Source organism: Botryllus schlosseri, chromosome 4 (genome assembly GCF_051294905.1).
Source record: "Botryllus schlosseri isolate E-star chromosome 4, Bs_hap1, whole genome shotgun sequence".
NCBI lineage: Eukaryota > Metazoa > Chordata > Ascidiacea > Stolidobranchia > Styelidae > Botryllus > Botryllus schlosseri.
The window spans coordinates 23,412,163-23,428,859 of NC_137239.1; the positions used below are offsets into that span (position 1 = coordinate 23,412,163).

Genomic DNA, 16,697 nt, shown 5'->3' on the forward strand with positions numbered 1-16,697 from the left:
TATCCCTGGGTCAAGTCTTGTATGAACTTCTGGATTTTTACGTTGTAGAACTAGAACTAGAATTAGTCACCATTCAAAATACGCAACTAAACTGCAACTACTCACTTTTCAAAATATGCAACTAGAAATAGAACTACTCAGTTTTCAAAATATTTAACTAGAACTAAACTACTCACTTTTCAAAATATGCAACCAGAACTAGAACTAAAGTACTCGCTTTTCAAAATACGTAGCTAGAACTAAACTACTCAAAATACAGTAGTTAGCTAACCAGATTGATAGTTCGTGCATGTCTACTTTTGTAGCGCGTGTTCACAGCATTGTGATGTCGTACCATCCTTCAATTTTAGATTTACCCCTCCGACCAGGCGGATTACATTCACGAAGATAACAGCAACCAGCGCAATCTGATGTATGTATTTCTTGTTGTTTTTGGTATTATCGAAATCAGCATTGCTTGGGTTTAGTCTTGCGCACACGACAATGTGAAAGACGACACTTTTACTTCAACTGTTTTTCGAAACCTACTTGCTTTCTACAATTTGAGCATTTCTTGAAAGTTATTACTTCCACTTGTAGTACTCGAGTACTGTCAATGGCCACTCCGACCCCTGAACAGGGCCCAATGCTGGTTCAATTGTAATGCGTACATCGTGATGCCGTGATGTCTCTCTTTCGCTATATCTCTCCTAAACCTGGTTTGGTCGGTCTGAGACGTGCTTCTTTTCAGATTGACGTTCAGCGAAAATTATGACTACGTCGTCGATGGCACACACACTTTGGAGATGGCGCAGAGCGCGTTGTACAACAGCATGCTGACGCAGTACCCTCATTTGTACTTCAGCCAGTTCCAAGCCAGCGCAAACAACGGTAGGTGTCGGAGACAGAAAGTTTCGATAAATATTGTCTTAATGGATTTGGAGTTACAGAAATTTTTTAACACCATTTGGAGTCGAAGTTGGTGAAGCGCGTACTGGATGGAGTCGGAGTTTGTTAAAACGCTATAACTCCGAATAATTTAAAATTGAACCATACGTTTTCAAATGTTGCTAAAAATTGAGTTTGTCACGATAAGCGGACTTTCGCAAACACAATTTCTTTCTGCAGGCACATTTTTTTTTGTGAATTGGTTGTTTCACTCGTGTTGTTTGTTGCAACATTCCAATTCTGTACCACAAGGAAGATATTGGTAATAAGTCTAACTAAAAGTGTAGGAAGTGTTGGAATTTTCCGAGTATATTTACTGGTGTGTTGGAGTCAAAGTCCTGTGAAGAATATGTTAGAAGGCGGAGTCGGTAAAGTGAAAATGTCTGGAGTCGGTGATTCAAGCAATTTCTTCTAAATGAATACTAGCCAGCCCTCAGCATTACCGGACAGCGACCCAACATCGACCTCGCCTTCCGCCACATGCCACCTCATTTTGTCGCTTATGTCTTATATTCTCTGCATTACTTTTCATTCAGTGTGTATCTCTCTTCTTTACGTCTCCTAGGCCAAGGTGGGTGTCCGATCTTAAAGACTACTCCAAGCTGTTCCGACACCTTCCTATCTTTTCATTGCATCGCAGTTTTGTGGTGTTTTGAAACGACGAAAATATTAATAAAACTGATTGATCGACTCCACAACTTTGGCTAGAAATTCGTCAGTAGTCTGCTAGAGTGATGTACCATTTATATTTTTAGGATATATAAACTTCCATAGTCCCTTATTGTGAGATTTGTCATTATTTTTGAGTCTTCGCCAACCCTTTATTCTGCTTTAGCCGGAAAACTGCAGATCACCACATCCGTCACCGCGGCCAACCTGTCTTCGATCACAGGATTCTACAAGGAATTCGACGCGCAGGGACAGCTGAGCTTTAGCTCGAAGTCGGTGTCCAGCAGCAGCTCGTGCGCCATTCAGATTTCAAACTCATGCTACCAATCCGCCCAGGTAAATCCGAATGTGTTATGGTTGTGGGTATGGTTAAAGTAATTGGAACTGGTAGGACCGCAACAGGATTTTATCAGGCATCCGCTAAACGCCGGTTCTGGCCCCCAGAGGGTGTTCAACCTAATTTCTGGGGGCTTTGCCGCGCATACACACAATCTGCGCACACGCCATTTTGTAGTAAGGAAGTAGTGGTCTAAAATCATAATCACTCAAGTAGGCAAAATCTACTTTGGTGCTACGAAATAGTAGAATTATTTGATGCTGACCAGTAGGGTTGTTCAAAAATAATTCATTTACTGATGTAATTTTTGGGTTCACTGGAAGATGTGAACGCACAAAAGTTTGAAAATTCCGAATTTATTGAAAAATAACTTCAAAATTTACTATCAACATCATGAAATTGTCAAGTTGTCTAAAAAAACGATGCTTAAAATTTTTTCCCTGCTTCCATCTGGTAGAAGCGAAGTTATTGCAGTTGAAAATTTTGGATTCGCAAAAATAGGCTGGACGGTGGGTAGCCTAATCCCGGAATTATTAATGAAAAACTCAAACAACTTCGCTTCCACGGGTTGGAATTGCGTCAAATTTGTTTTGCGTCGTTTTTGTAGACAACTCAACGATTTTATGGGGTTGGCAGTAAAATTTGAAAAAAAAATTAATGATAAATTCAAAATTTCAAACTCCTGTGCGTTCACATTGAACAACCCTACTGACCACCTCCGGTAAACAGTAAGTTGTTTTTCTGAAAAATTGTCGAGCAGAATACAGTCGCTTGAATAAGTAGCAAAATATGCTTGAGTGCTCTTTAAAAAAGTGAGAGTACCCTGTTTGCATTTAGGCCGCGTCGGGCAGTGATGAAGCGGACGTTAAAGCGATCGTGTTTGGCGTGCTTGGTGCGTGCATTGCGTTGGCTATCGCGATTGTGGCAGCTACCTATCTGGTAAAGAGGCACAATGGTAAGTCTGTGTATTCTCTAATTATCTCGCCTTCCGTCACATGCCACCTTATTTTATCGCATGGTATTTTATATTACTTTATTACTCTTCATCCAGTGTACATGCCTCCTTTACATCGCCTAGGCCCGGGTAGGTGTCTGATTTCGAAGACTACTCCAAGTCGGTTCGACCCCCTGCCTATCTTTTCGTTGTATCGCAATCTTGTGGTGTATTGATCTGGTAAATTTGTTACCGGGTCGTGTCATGGCCCTTTCGAATCTGATGGAAGGTATACTACGTTGTTCTTTATAAGATCTGTGCCGTCTTGACCTTTTTTAGTCGTCAGGCAGCTCTTCAACTGGTGCATATCTCAATGAGGCGCCATCGGCAAACGAAGTGACCTTTTTCTTTCTTTTTTCGCCGTTAACTTCACAAATTTTTACCCAGAATTTTGTGCAAGTGCAATAATAACATACATCATAAAAGCATATAACAGTGGTTCCCAACCTCAACCTTTCGACTCATCGCCCCCTTTTCAAGCTCCGCCCCGACCATCGACCCCCAGATTTTGTGAACCGAAAAATCGGTATACGATCTGTAGTCATCGGTTGACTAAAAAAAAAGGTCAACTTTTTGGATCGTTGTCGAATTTTACACTTTTGCAACCAAATTTCGGTGGGTTGTCCAAAAAAAAAAGGTCATTTCTCCGAATTGACTCCAATATACCCGTTTCAACGCGTCATCGCCCCCTTCGTCATTTTGCCCCCCTAGGCCGCCAAATCGCCCACGTTGGGAACCACTGGCATATAACATACATTCATTTGTTGGTATGGAAATTTTGAAGGCACGTAATAACATTTGAAAGGATTTTAAACACGTTAAAATACGAGCAAAATATGTCCGCTTGTTTTTCAGCGTCGAAAGTTAGCGCGATGCGATGCATGGGCGGCTCACCGGACAGTACGCGTGCGTTGCACCGTGCTGATAACGAGCTGTAAGTCGGTTGCATCTTTGGTTTGAGTTCTCTTTGTTACAAAATATATTTTACAGATCCTGGTCGCGAACCAGCACTCCCGAGCACGACGAATATCGCATGACTCCTGTGGCTGCGAACTGAGTTGCGGATATGGATATGGCACAAGATTTTATTTTATTTTCAGTAGTAGTAGATTGTGTGAAACTTTTTGATTTAGATAGGCTTTGCTGGCCCCTGTCATTTATTGTATCTTTTAATCTCGATCACTTTGATATATACTTTATACATGGTGCACTTTAGTAACATATCTTCTATGTCAATACCATACTCATGACATGAGGTTTGCAATTATGACAGTCACCGACAGCTTTTTATCTCTATCACTGCGATATACTTTATAACACTGTGCACTTAACATCTATTCATCATCATGCATATCGATACTTCACCGTGAGGTTTGACGATCTGTTTGTTATCCTGCCAGCTCTGCCTGTGATTTTTTTCTTTCGTAGATGTGCTATAAGGTAGCTTCGTGGATTGATATCCATTGCGTAGGAATAAACGTGTGATCTCGTACAAGTGCGTGATTGAATCAGTTATGTACGGTTTTGCGGAGATAGCTGTGTACCAGTTGACCAGCATGCCACGACTGTGTATGCACTGTTCCGGGAGTGCATTTGCAACGACTCCGATACACTAGCACGTAGCAGAGAGACTGTTCTGGGTATTAGGGCACGGCAGTTCCAACATATAGGGTGGGTGGAGTCATAAGTATACACCTGTTTGTCTTTCACTTCTGGCGGTATGGAAGACCGAAGATGTAATCTCTCATGTAAGAGGATCGAATCCGTGGGAAAGATCCAGAAATAGCTGAGTAGTCATCACCGAGCAAGCTGTCTAATCAGACAACATTCATGTAACCAAGTGTTGTCACAAAATCCTCCAACCTCCACCATATTTAACCTGCATAACTAGACACTCAAATCACACGCAGCCGTGTAACAAACAACTTCGCAAAATCGTTTAATGAAGATATGCACATGTCCTGGAAATAAAACAAGTCTAAAATATTGACATAGTACGCAGCATAGAGATAGAGGCGACACATTCGAGCTAAAAACTGGCAAGAACATTATATAAAATAAATGTAATTTGGCGCACAAGTACATCGCACACTTATGAACTGGAATTACCCTAAGGTACACATAAAATACCGATCTCTAACAAATACAAGCTAAGAATTACATGGAAGAATTGTGGTAAATCAATGCTACGGTGGGATCAGTTAGAAATATACTACTTATGCTACTGGATATGCAAAGTTTGACAAAATTTTTGAGGCATAATATTGACTCAACAGACTAGGACTTCTATGTTAGGAGGGAGGATCAAATTAGGAATAATTTTCACAACGTTGGTAAAAATCGGAATCAAGCCAGTACAGACACGTTTCAATAAACTGGATACTAAATTCAGACATCAAAATTATGTTCCATATTAATCGTTGTCCAGCGACACACAAAGATTAGTACGATCAGTAGCATTGCGATATCATCGGGGATGCAAAATAAATTCCCATCCTCATGATCATGATAGCGACTTGTGTGTGTAAGTGCTTAAAATAAGCTAGTGGCGTCAAATTAATATCAGGAAACTCTATTGTAAATAACGTCTGGCTAGTTGAAAGCGAATGTGCGGTGCGGGTAATAGAACATGATTGAGAAGAACGAAATAAACGAATGAACGGTGAAGAAAGGTGCTATGTGAAGGTCTCAGGGTGTCATATCTTGTTATTGTCAAGTATCGATAACGTTCACGATATTGCGTCATTACTTACGAATAAGACACAATGTCTGATACCGAATTCATTCACTGCGGATGTCGTAGCTTCACGTCTCATGCAAGCGAGCACATTTCGAGTCAAGAACACAGCAAAAACCAACCGGTGTCCTACACTAAATGAATTACAGTATTTTGTATTTTCAAAAACGGATTGCACAGGACTAGGGTGTCTATTTCGAAAACTTTCCAGACCAAACCACCCAGCGTCGAAAAGAATATCATGCCTAAACATGCCACAGAAACCGACTGTCGGCCAACCAAATTCGCATTATACACCGTTCGACATCCTTCTCACAGAATGCGGCCTGCATAATGTGCCGGTATTTACGAACAATCGATACGCAACGCAGATAGCTCGAGTTTTAAGACACCCTTTCATCGGAGCTCGATGAAAATTGCGTGCATCATCCATACTAGCAGACATCGAAAGACTTACAAAACAGTATTTTGTCTTTTGTACCCTATAAATATTTACTATAATTATTCTAGTGGAGTGGATAATACGATCTTATACACGTCAAATTATGACATTGCAGTAACTACACCGCTACGATTAACCAGATGTGCTCAACAAGCGCCCCTAATCCAACTTCTCTTTAATCAATCTCGGCACGACCTTCGACATCTGACCCGAGGTCAAATAAGTGTCCATGACCACGGTGGGCACCACCGGCGCCAGCGAAGTCACCATACGGTCTTGAAAGGACCCCACAAAATACCTGACTTTGGGCGAGCCATTGGTGACGGCCTCCACTAACGCGTGTAAGACCCGATTAGTGTTACTTAACAACGGGGTGGACCTGGCTTTCAAGGTCCCTGTCGGGGTGCCGGTAGGACTGATTTCTTTTGTGGTATTCGATCGGGCACGCGATAGCGCCGGTTTCGGACTGGCGGCAGGCCCTTTCACAGATGTAGCCCGTTTTTTCAACGATCCAGACGGGCTTGGGGTCGACTTGGTTGGGGCTGGGGGTTCCAGCGTTTTGTGCGCTGGCGTCGAAGTTGGGGTCGTGTTCGGGGAGGGGTCCTTGTCGACCGAGTCCGAGACGGAGTTGATGAATTCCACGAAATAGTCATCGCCGTAAATGTCGCGCAAATGCTTCGGGACCGTGTTCAGGCTGATGTTGATGTTTGACTCGCATAGTACGGACTGGCCGACTAAAAAATAATACATCAATGTTTATTTTATTTTTCATTATTTATTATACTTCAATTTTTTTCTCGCGGCTTCAGGACTCGGACAGACAGGCGATCACAGCAATATGCAGTTTGTCTCTAGTCGACGGAAAGTTGACAATGCTTAAATATATTTCACCTACATATGGCAATAAAGCTAAACAAAAGAAAGATAACAAGTTTACGTAAGGATGCAGAACTGGGGCCCTTGACCAGTAGCCTACTTACGAGTGTTACAATGATAAAAGAGTAGCCTATAATACAACGCGCAGCAAACATGACAATACATTGATTAGTTATTACAAAGTCATTTAAATGTGATAGTTGAGCTTGTTTTTGCTCTGACAATGTCTAAATTGCTGGTTTGGTGGTGGATAGAAGAAACAAAACTCGATACTAAGAAGCATGAGCACTGCTGTACAAGTGTACAAGTATTTATATTAGATTTCAAATTATTCCATGTATTATAGTGGAGTAGCCTTAGAGATGATAATTTTTCATGCCCCACCCCGGGTAAGGAACGGCTAGTGTAAAAAGTATAAAGGAGGTAACGCATCGGCTATAATACAAATTAAATATTTTCCTCAACATACCTGGAAAGAATGACGGCTCCACCAAAATAACAAACACTCCCCATTTCAACATCTCCTGCCGTAGAGAATCGCTGAACGCTTCGATCGCAAATTTCGTCATCGAATATGCGGACTGTCCGGCACGCGCAAGGCACCCTTAATTTTAAAAACGGAAAAAATACACTCCCATACTGATATCAATGTATTCCCACACTGTGTGCATATGCTGTACTACTCGTGGCATAGGTCAGGAAAAATACGGTGGCAGACATTGTTAAAAATACACCAACCACAGCATTTCGTTTAACTTCTAATTTGGAGTAAGGCATCAAATCAATTCAATGACTCTGCAATGCAAGCATTGATCGGGGACCTCAAAACATTTGCCGATACACAGTGAGCATTCATATCAACTAAGTGACAAGTCAGTGCCTGAAAAGACCAAACAGGGCTGTTTTTGATGAGACTCTCGGAGGTATAGAATCTCAGTCTGCAATTGAATGATACATTTGTATTGGCATAAACTCCAATATTTTTGGCTGACACATTTGTAAAAGGTAAAAAGTCAGCAACTGGTGAAGAATACAAAGATCTTTTGAATTCTCTACTAGTTGCTGAAGATTACCTCTCACGAATGTCATATTCAGGTATAATTCAAGAAATATTATTCAAGTGATGCCTATGCAATGTAGGCTTCATAGAGTGGATGACACAGACCAAATATGAACGGCTGTTAGGAAGCAAACAGCCGAGACAAAGCCATAGTCTACCTTTGAACGAGAAAAACGAGAAAACGTCGAAACGACAGACATCTCACCGCAATGTACACAAATTAGCTCATCTGTATCAATATTTACCGGGGAAACGAGGTACCAGATAATTATGGAAAAGCTGGCGAAAACAAACATAAAAGGCACGATAAAACATGATACGGTGGGAGTAGCCAGATGTCTTCTCCACAATATTTAACGCAAGACTAGCAGAGGTATGGAACTCTTGCGCCCTAGTAGTCATGTGTTCATAGAGCAGTGCTTTTCGAGAAAGTGTTTTCATTTTTATGGCCGTGAGAATTGAACGAAGCCACCATAGGAAAAATAGGCTCTGATTTAGGATGGTGGGATATAGCTGAAAAATGCATCTATTTTACCGTTGCAGGGGCATTATTGATTTCGTGATGCTGCCTTATCCTGCAAATTTGATAGCACTAAACAGAAAAGGTGATCTTGAACTACTTGTTAATACAACTCAATTACTTTTGTGATTGTGCAAATGTGCATTCCATCACTTGCAGTAGTTTCAATCAACCACGGACTACAAAATATAATTCAGAATATGCCTTCTACTTGCATGACATCAGTGACTACCATACCAGACCATATTGATTCCCTTGATCCAAATCAGATTGCTCCCAGTCAAGAGACCTAACGCTCCTTGAATACATATGCGAGTCAAGTACATTTCAGCACAAGGTAGGACATGCCCAATTATATTTTACTACACAAGTAGACCAATAAGGCTAATCTTCAAATCAAATATAGGAGTTTCCAGGTCACTACACTGGCAAAACTTGATATACTATACAAACTGGCAAGTGACGTATCTGGTGTATCACAAAAATTCCACAAGGTGTCAAATTTCACAATCTATCTTAAGATTCCTAAGCTGCTTATCAACATTAATCCCAGCTTTAATCTGAAATTGAAAAAAAAATCGATCCCTTACCTGCAATGCTGCTGAGATTAACAATTCTACCACGGGCTTTCCTTATCAAATGAAGCAAAGCTTTGGTAATCCGTATTGTTCCCAGTAAATTAATCTGTATTGATCTCTCAAAATCTGCCATTGGGCACCAGTCAACTTCCGCCACGCTGTACACTTCGTCACAGTTCACGAGCGCCCACACACCTTCAATTAATAATTAAAATATTAATCGTGAAGGGTTGCCACGGTTGATTACAGCGACGCAGTGGACATGCAGAACACACATTAGAAGGATTTTTCACAAAAGAATCACGGTATAATACTAGCTGGATAAAACCAATCAAACACAGGTGTCTAAGCATGTCATCAAATCACCTACCTAAGAAGCAACCTCTAATCAAATCAAGCAGCAGATGGCTAATGGCTGAATCAATCCTACAGCCACAATTGAGATTGATGACAGTAATTGAGTGATTGCAGTCACTATCAGAAATCTCAAGAGCTACCGAATCATTGATATAGCGGCAAAAATTTAGGAAGTAATTGGAACATTTGACAACGTATTCTCGACTACAGAAAGTGTGAATTATTTGGACAAGAGGTATAATTTAAAAAATCCTACATGAGTGCGTTTGCTTGACTTATTCGCGAGAATTCCTTGCATGCTACAAGAGATCTTTGAGCATTACACGGGAGACAGCAAGAAAATGGATCAATCAGAAGCGTTTGGGTAACTTTCACGTTCCATGATCTGGCACCCATACACAGAAAAGGTGAATTTATAGGCAAATTCACAATTTCCAATAGACAGCCCCTGCCGATGTATATCTGATGCAGTAGAGAATGTAAGATTGTTGGCACTAATATATATTAAATGCGCTTACTACGGTTTGGCCCAGGAAAATCGAAAATGCTGACTAGAGGATGTAAGGGTAAGTGATATAAAAGGATATAAAAAGAGATGGATAAGTTTGAAGACTTATCTGAAATAGAAATACATATTACGGTACGGTTATGGCTCATTACCATGCCGACAGAGTCTTTTGTATCAGCTCACTACGACTTGAAGGTTTATGACAAGTGCGCGTTTAAGTTAACTAATCCTTTGTTTCTTTACAGCGTAATCATTTATTCAAGTGGGTAACTCATAAATAAGTGGTCTCTGATCGGGAATAATCAATATTCCGGCTTTTCTCATTTCAAGCATATGACAATGTAGCTTAATAATTGAAAATAGGCAGAATGTGCACAGAACCTCGTAAGATATTGTTAAAATCTCGCAATTACACATTTTTGATGCTCCAAATATGTTTTTCATCGTGAAGTAACAAGTATGAATGATATTACATTGTTGAGGTTGAAAACTTAGAGGGGAAAAGCAACTTCCTCTCTCCAGACTATGTCACTGGTTGTGTGTGTCACTGGTTCAGAAGTCAAAACCTTTGTGCCATTCCATACCTTCTTCTCCCACGGAATCCTGAATGAGTTCGGCGGCATTTCGAATTTCGTCTTGCTTCGTCACGTCAAGTTGCAGTATAGCTAACGAGGTCGAGCCCCTAGATGCCAGTGACCTAGCCCCGCTACTGTTACAGTCACGACACCCGGCAAAGACGTTGTATCCTTGTTCATCGAGACGCAACGCCAGCTCGTACGCGTAAGATGACCGCATGTCGCACCCTGTAAATCACGAGTATTTTACTAAAATACATTTACATGCCCAATAAGAGCTAGGCTGTATGTGCTGGCTATGTTGCAGGTAGGGTCTGCTTTCTTTGCATTGGTGTATAAGTTAAGTCTGTTTGAATGATTTTTGCAGACACATTCATAAGTATGGTAGTGCTAGAAAAAGCAACACGCCAATAAATGGTCAAGAACTATGCAAATGGACGACCAACGATGGAGTCAGACGTGGACAGCGAGTGCTAAGAAAAATGAACTTTTACCGCCTACACAAATTTTACAACCAGTCAGCAAAAATAGTGGCATCAGTCATTCACATGTATGGACAGGTTTTTCCATTCAAAGCCCGAAATCCTTATCCAAGCAACTCTGTCGATCCCTTAAGGCATATTGGATTTGCTCAATCAATATTATTAGAACATAGCATCATTACACAATAGCTGCATTGTCGCAATGTAAAGACATAGCATATCCTTCAGTAAGGCTTTAAATTCAGGGCACCAAGTAGATTAAATCTGACAATGGTTCCAAGGGAATTTGCCCAGAGGGATGTCAAAATTCTTAGTACATGTATGCTAAATCCCAACTGTCTATGAAGATCGAGATGTACTTGATTATCTTTTATCAAATGTTAGATCATTGGCAGTGCATCAAAACACAGCTGTTGAGATTCAACACATTTTCCTTTTGCACCTAAAGTGTACCAATCATAAGATTCATACTAACTGATGAACAAAATGAGCATGTACAATAGCCTACTATAGATTATTATATACCTCTCAACAAATTAGTGGTGCGATAAAAAATGTTGGGTTCAGTTACGGTTAAATTACCAATTGAGATTTCATCAATGGCCAAAATTTAGGTGGAGCCTGTTGTAAGTTTAAGCATGTGTGACTTACAGTGAGTAATATGATATTTGTATAGTTTGGGAGAAAAAAAAATGATTACAAGTGGGATGTTTGACCAAGGCTTATCATCATCCTATGACATCAAGCTTTTTATTTCCTGTGTCGGTATTTTTACACAACAAACTTCCTTATTCGCGAAAGGCCATAGAATGGACTGTGCCGCATAAGCAAGCTAAGAGAGTCGAAGTCTTTTAGATCATTTCTAACTAGGATGCCTCGATCTCAGTTCCAGCTTTGGCTTGTAACCAATATTAATAAAATGTAGTAAAACATTCCCAAGTTTCAGTGCTGTCACGAAATGATATGGGGTTAATTACAATTGGGCCCTTCTAAGTAGCCTTCACAAAATTACTTTGCGAGAAAATGGCCAGTCGCCGCGAAACCTACTACTTAAGTAGAACCTGTGTGTTGAAACATTTCTAGCAAGCCATTTCGTACTAATCAATGGCCCAATATTAATTTTGTGTATGCTGTACTTAAAACTACTTTCAACTTTGTTTCATTTCCACAGTTTTTATTTTTCAAATCATTGACCCAACTCCAAAATTGCAACTATGATCAAGTAATTCCAGTAATTTATGAAGCAATTTCACCATTTTTGCAAGTAAACTTTTCACAGCCATACCGGTAGGCTATACTATGAAGGCACATTTCTACAACACTATTATACACACTGCATGAGTAACAGACGTGTTTCATGAAAAATTTTCAGCGTTTACAAAGAGCTGACAATAATTATTTGAGACATTCTTACATAACACACGTTATAAAGCCGTTCATTTGTTTGCGACTAATGGGATAGCATTTATCAGATAACATGAAATGAGCAATATGTTTGAGTATAGAATGGCACAAAGACGCTAAACATATTCAATTATTCATACTCGTTAAATACCTAATAGATATTTTATAACGTTCCCCTTCACAGTAATCACATGGTCAATATTAGGCCTAGTACACTCATGAATATGCAAATGAAAAATATTTGATCCTTCAAGAAGAATTCACAAACCTGTGATAACCACGGTCTTCTGCATCTTGGCCATTTCTGTTTTACAGGCCTATAAATATGATTTGACCAAGACTGTAAACAGATGTGCATCGTTATTATCTAGGAATGCACAATTTTATTACTTCTCAAGAGTACTAACCCAAGCAACACATGCCATTGAAATCAATAAGATACTGACACATGAATGACATGTCATGACCATCTGTTTAAAGCTCAGAATCAGTACTAAACACATTCTCAATGAGCAGACACTTTATCAAAGTACATAAGAGCTAATTGTATAAAAACCGGTCCGACTTCACGAAGTAGCTTTAGTGCAAAGCAGTTTATTGAGTGTCAGCGGCCACCCAGCTATCCATTGCAAGTCAGCACTATTGATCTGCATAAGCGTAACCATGTCTGTCACAGCATTTCCTTTTACAAAGAAATTTACCGTAGTTGTAGCCAAGCCAGAGGAATGATTGAAACATTGTTGAATTGTGGTGTATATTAAGTCAAACAAAATTTGCACTACACTAGCACAGTGTGATAAAGCATAATTTCGTCAACATGTCAGAATAGTCTGTAGCCTATTTCATTTCATTCAATTTCATATTAGGACATTTCATTAGGATAGTTCCATTCTTAGTCTAGGACATTTTTCAATGCATGATTAGTAGAAGTAAAATCGGCAAAACTGTAGGTAGGGGCAATAGCACAGTAGCAAGTTCGAGCTTCAGAACCGACTAAATTGATACTCATGATGCTTAGTTATATCTATAATTTCATTCATTCGTTTTAATTGCATTTCATCAACTCAAAATACCACAAGATTTTGATAAAATGAAAAGATAGGGAGGTGTTCATCCAGACAGCAGACACCCAACTTGACCTAGAACGACTTTGACAAGCCCAAAGTGATACAAGAACGTCTTATCTTACTGTGAGAAGATTCATTGTTTTCAACCGTATCAAGTATATGCTAACAGCAAGTATCCTATACCAATAAATATCATAAGCAGGCCGAACCGAGCCTATGAAATAAATTCGTCGCATCATTTTCAAAACTCAGGAACCTACAGAACGTCTGAGACAACACGTAACTTCAACACGCTACAAATCTTAATTCCCAGATGTATACAACAACATACGGTAAAACAAACCGGATACGAGTTGGTACGACAGGATGCTTGCTATAAGTTACAAACGTAAACCTATACAAGACACAGGTGGCTAATCACTTCGAGATCTTGAAATTCTATCATTCGAATACTGTTCGACTCAGACACGGGCTCTAAGCTATATTGCCTTCGCCGTTCACACGAATATGAATCACGCTCGAATTCGTCACGTTTTCTCAACAACCGGAAGAGTTCGTTTCTCCTATCTCCACGAATCACACTCTCTACTTTCGTCAGACGAAGATGAAAACCGATAATTCTCGTCCGCTAGATAGCGATGCTGAGCGACAAAACAGAAAGCGTAAAATGTCGCATTTCCCAGCTTTCCGCAACAGCGACTACCACAACAACAGTCAACAACTGAGAGGGCAACAGCGCTTTGGAGTGGCCTGTTGTAGAAATAATATTCGCTGTCGATGCAGTTTCGGGTCCTTTCGAGTTAGTTCGCGGAGTCCTACACCTGGTCGTCGATGTATCATGTTACTGGTAAGGAGGCATTAGATGCGTACACGTTTTCTGTACACTGTGATCATAGCAATTTACAACGCAGCTACGTTGTAAACAGCTATATGCTATGACGATGACCAGTAGATTATAATGAATAGATCGTGTGGGCTCACGAGATCGCACTAACGCAAAAGTCCATGCTTTTGATGTTGGGATTCATATAGGTATAACATTGAAGAGCGAATCTGAATGTATGTGAATTGCTTGTCATGTTAGTTCTGGGCTCACAACGGGATTGCACTGATGCAGAAGTGCATGCTTTTGATGTAGAGATTCATATAGTTATAGATGAAACATTTAAGACCGAACTTGGAATATATATAGGTGTACTGGTAATTATTGCTTTTTTAGGGGGGTGGTAATTCGGCCTGGTCAATGAATTTTTCAATTTGAACGTTTTCTGATTTTCCATTGTACTGTATGCAATCTTAATTGCTCATAATGATGGTTTATTTAGGCTATGAAAAGAAGTGTCCAATGCAGATGTCATGCTTATTTTTCTCTTTGCGGTAGCACATGGACACGTCATCGCCCATCGGGTGTTCGTGTGAGATACTCGCCAGCTGAATAAAAAATGTCCATTGAAGTATCAACTGCTTACTCACCTCAAATTCTGTAGTGTTGTTCCTTGTGTACAATAGATATTGGGTTCCCTTGTCTGTTCCTTGCTCTAGCAAAGCTAAAATGGCCCGTTATAACTGCTGTTCAAACCAATAGTGATGCTTGAATACTTCAGTTGAAAGATTGCATAAGTTTACCACGTGAGTGTCAGCCGGTTGTTGGGCTTGTGCATGTAACCACTTTAATATGTCCACTGCAGACTCGTTAGTAGCAAGTGTAATTTGGACTTGTACGAAAATGATTGCTGTCCTTTCTTTAGGAGTGGACAAAATCGAATCACATTAGATTCAAGTTGGGTCCTGGAGATTTAGCTCGAATCAAATCACCACTTATCGCGATTTTTCTGGACTGAGATTAACCGCGCAACATCTTTTAATCGAAACATAATTGTAACTTTTATGCTCAGTGGACATTAATTAATCATGAATCCTAAATTACACTCACAGTGTTTCGAGCGGCTAAAATAGTCTTACTGAAAGCATGGATAGAGGTAGCCGGGTGTTGGACATATTAATTCACCTGATTGGAAAGCCAAGGAAACCTTTCCTGGTTTGCGTTCATGATTCCTAACTGTTACACTACATTCTCTTGCACTCAATGTTCAAAGATCATTTGACTATCAGATGGAGAAGGATGTGTTGTGGCACTGTCAAATTCATCATTTATGGTCAGGGTAGCTAACATATGGGCAACCTCATTAGCACGAATCAACATAATTATTGAGTCTTGAGTGCTTAACTGATGGGAGTGCTGATATCCACTGTCGCCCTAAATCTGATAATTACCAGTAAAGCAGTAATACTGGGAGGGAGCAATCAAAATCACTATGCCCCGGCCCCGGAATATCATTATTCTTGTTCATTCGATTTGTCCATCCTGATTCAAAATCCCTAGTCCTTAGCATCTTATTATTAGCGGAAGTAATTGGTACCAGTGACATTTTGCCTCTTCCATATTTTCCTTCTCATCTAACATAATTGCCATGACACCCATCATCTCACCCAAATGATTTTGGCAGTGCAATTATAACTGAAGTTTGTAATCAAGGCTGTCTTCCATTTGTGTAAAATGAGGAAGTGAGAATGTCAAGACTTTACCTAATGATAATCCTACTAGACCTACTTTCAAACAGGCTTCCCACCATTCAATTTAGATCTGGGTCAACCTTAGTCTAGCAGGAATTGACCTCCAAAATGTTTGCACAAATGATAAAGCAAAGCTTTGATTGAAATCTGTTGTCTCCGATTACCGACCTTGTTTCAATGGAATGAGTTCATTTGCAATTAGCCTTTTGGACAATATTTTGCTGAAATATCAGTTCAGACATGAGTCTGCTGACTCGGTGTGCCGTCTCAACTCGTGAGTGCATCATTTATAGTAGCTCGACCAAGACATCCTGAATTATGACTAGGACATCCTGAATTATGACTTGACTATAATGCAACCACGCAATATCATCATAGAATTGAATCGGCATGATTTCTAGATGACGGATCCATTTAAATTTTTTATGTTACGTGTTCTAGTATGTTGAAGATTGTTGTTTGTCATTATTGGTGTTCCATTGAATTATTATGGTAATTAAGTTACAATTGACTCATGTGAATTGTTGGAGATAGTCTTTTAACTGCTACTGTATTCTGCAATCTGCATATCATAACTTGTTGGGTAGTCT

General features: G+C 39.9%; 3 protein-coding genes across 3 annotated transcripts in view; 1 reads left to right on the forward strand and 2 right to left on the reverse strand.

Moving 5' to 3' along the window:
• The window catches only part of LOC145437494 (fibrocystin-L-like), a 63,720-nt gene extending 59,298 nt beyond the window's left edge, over window positions 1-4,422 (forward strand). The window contains exons 80-85 of the mRNA XM_080314754.1: window positions 351-412; window positions 731-870; window positions 1,763-1,932; window positions 2,771-2,888; window positions 3,783-3,861; window positions 3,918-4,422. Coding sequence (XP_080170880.1) covers window positions 351-412; window positions 731-870; window positions 1,763-1,932; window positions 2,771-2,888; window positions 3,783-3,861; window positions 3,918-3,984 — 636 coding nt within the window. The 3' untranslated portion in view covers window positions 3,985-4,422. The remainder of the gene's footprint in view (window positions 1-350; window positions 413-730; window positions 871-1,762; window positions 1,933-2,770; window positions 2,889-3,782; window positions 3,862-3,917) is intronic.
• LOC145437495 (pseudouridylate synthase PUS7L-like) overlaps window positions 1-8,669 on the reverse strand; it is a 140,657-nt gene extending 131,988 nt beyond the window's left edge. Inside the window, exon 1 of the mRNA XM_080314755.1 lies at window positions 8,663-8,669. The gene's annotated coding sequence lies outside the window, so the exon portion shown is untranslated. The remainder of the gene's footprint in view (window positions 1-8,662) is intronic.
• On the reverse strand, window positions 4,841-13,995 carry LOC145437502 (short-chain dehydrogenase/reductase family 9C member 7-like). The gene is made up of 5 exons (XM_080314765.1): window positions 12,735-13,995; window positions 10,590-10,808; window positions 9,153-9,335; window positions 7,452-7,586; window positions 4,841-6,840 (listed from the first exon to the last, which is right to left on the reverse strand). The coding sequence occupies exons 1-5, from the start codon at window positions 12,766-12,768 to the stop codon at window positions 6,266-6,268; spliced, it is 1,146 nt and encodes a 381-aa protein (XP_080170891.1). The 5' UTR covers window positions 12,769-13,995; the 3' UTR covers window positions 4,841-6,265.
• Between the last annotated feature and the right edge of the window lie 2,702 nt (window positions 13,996-16,697).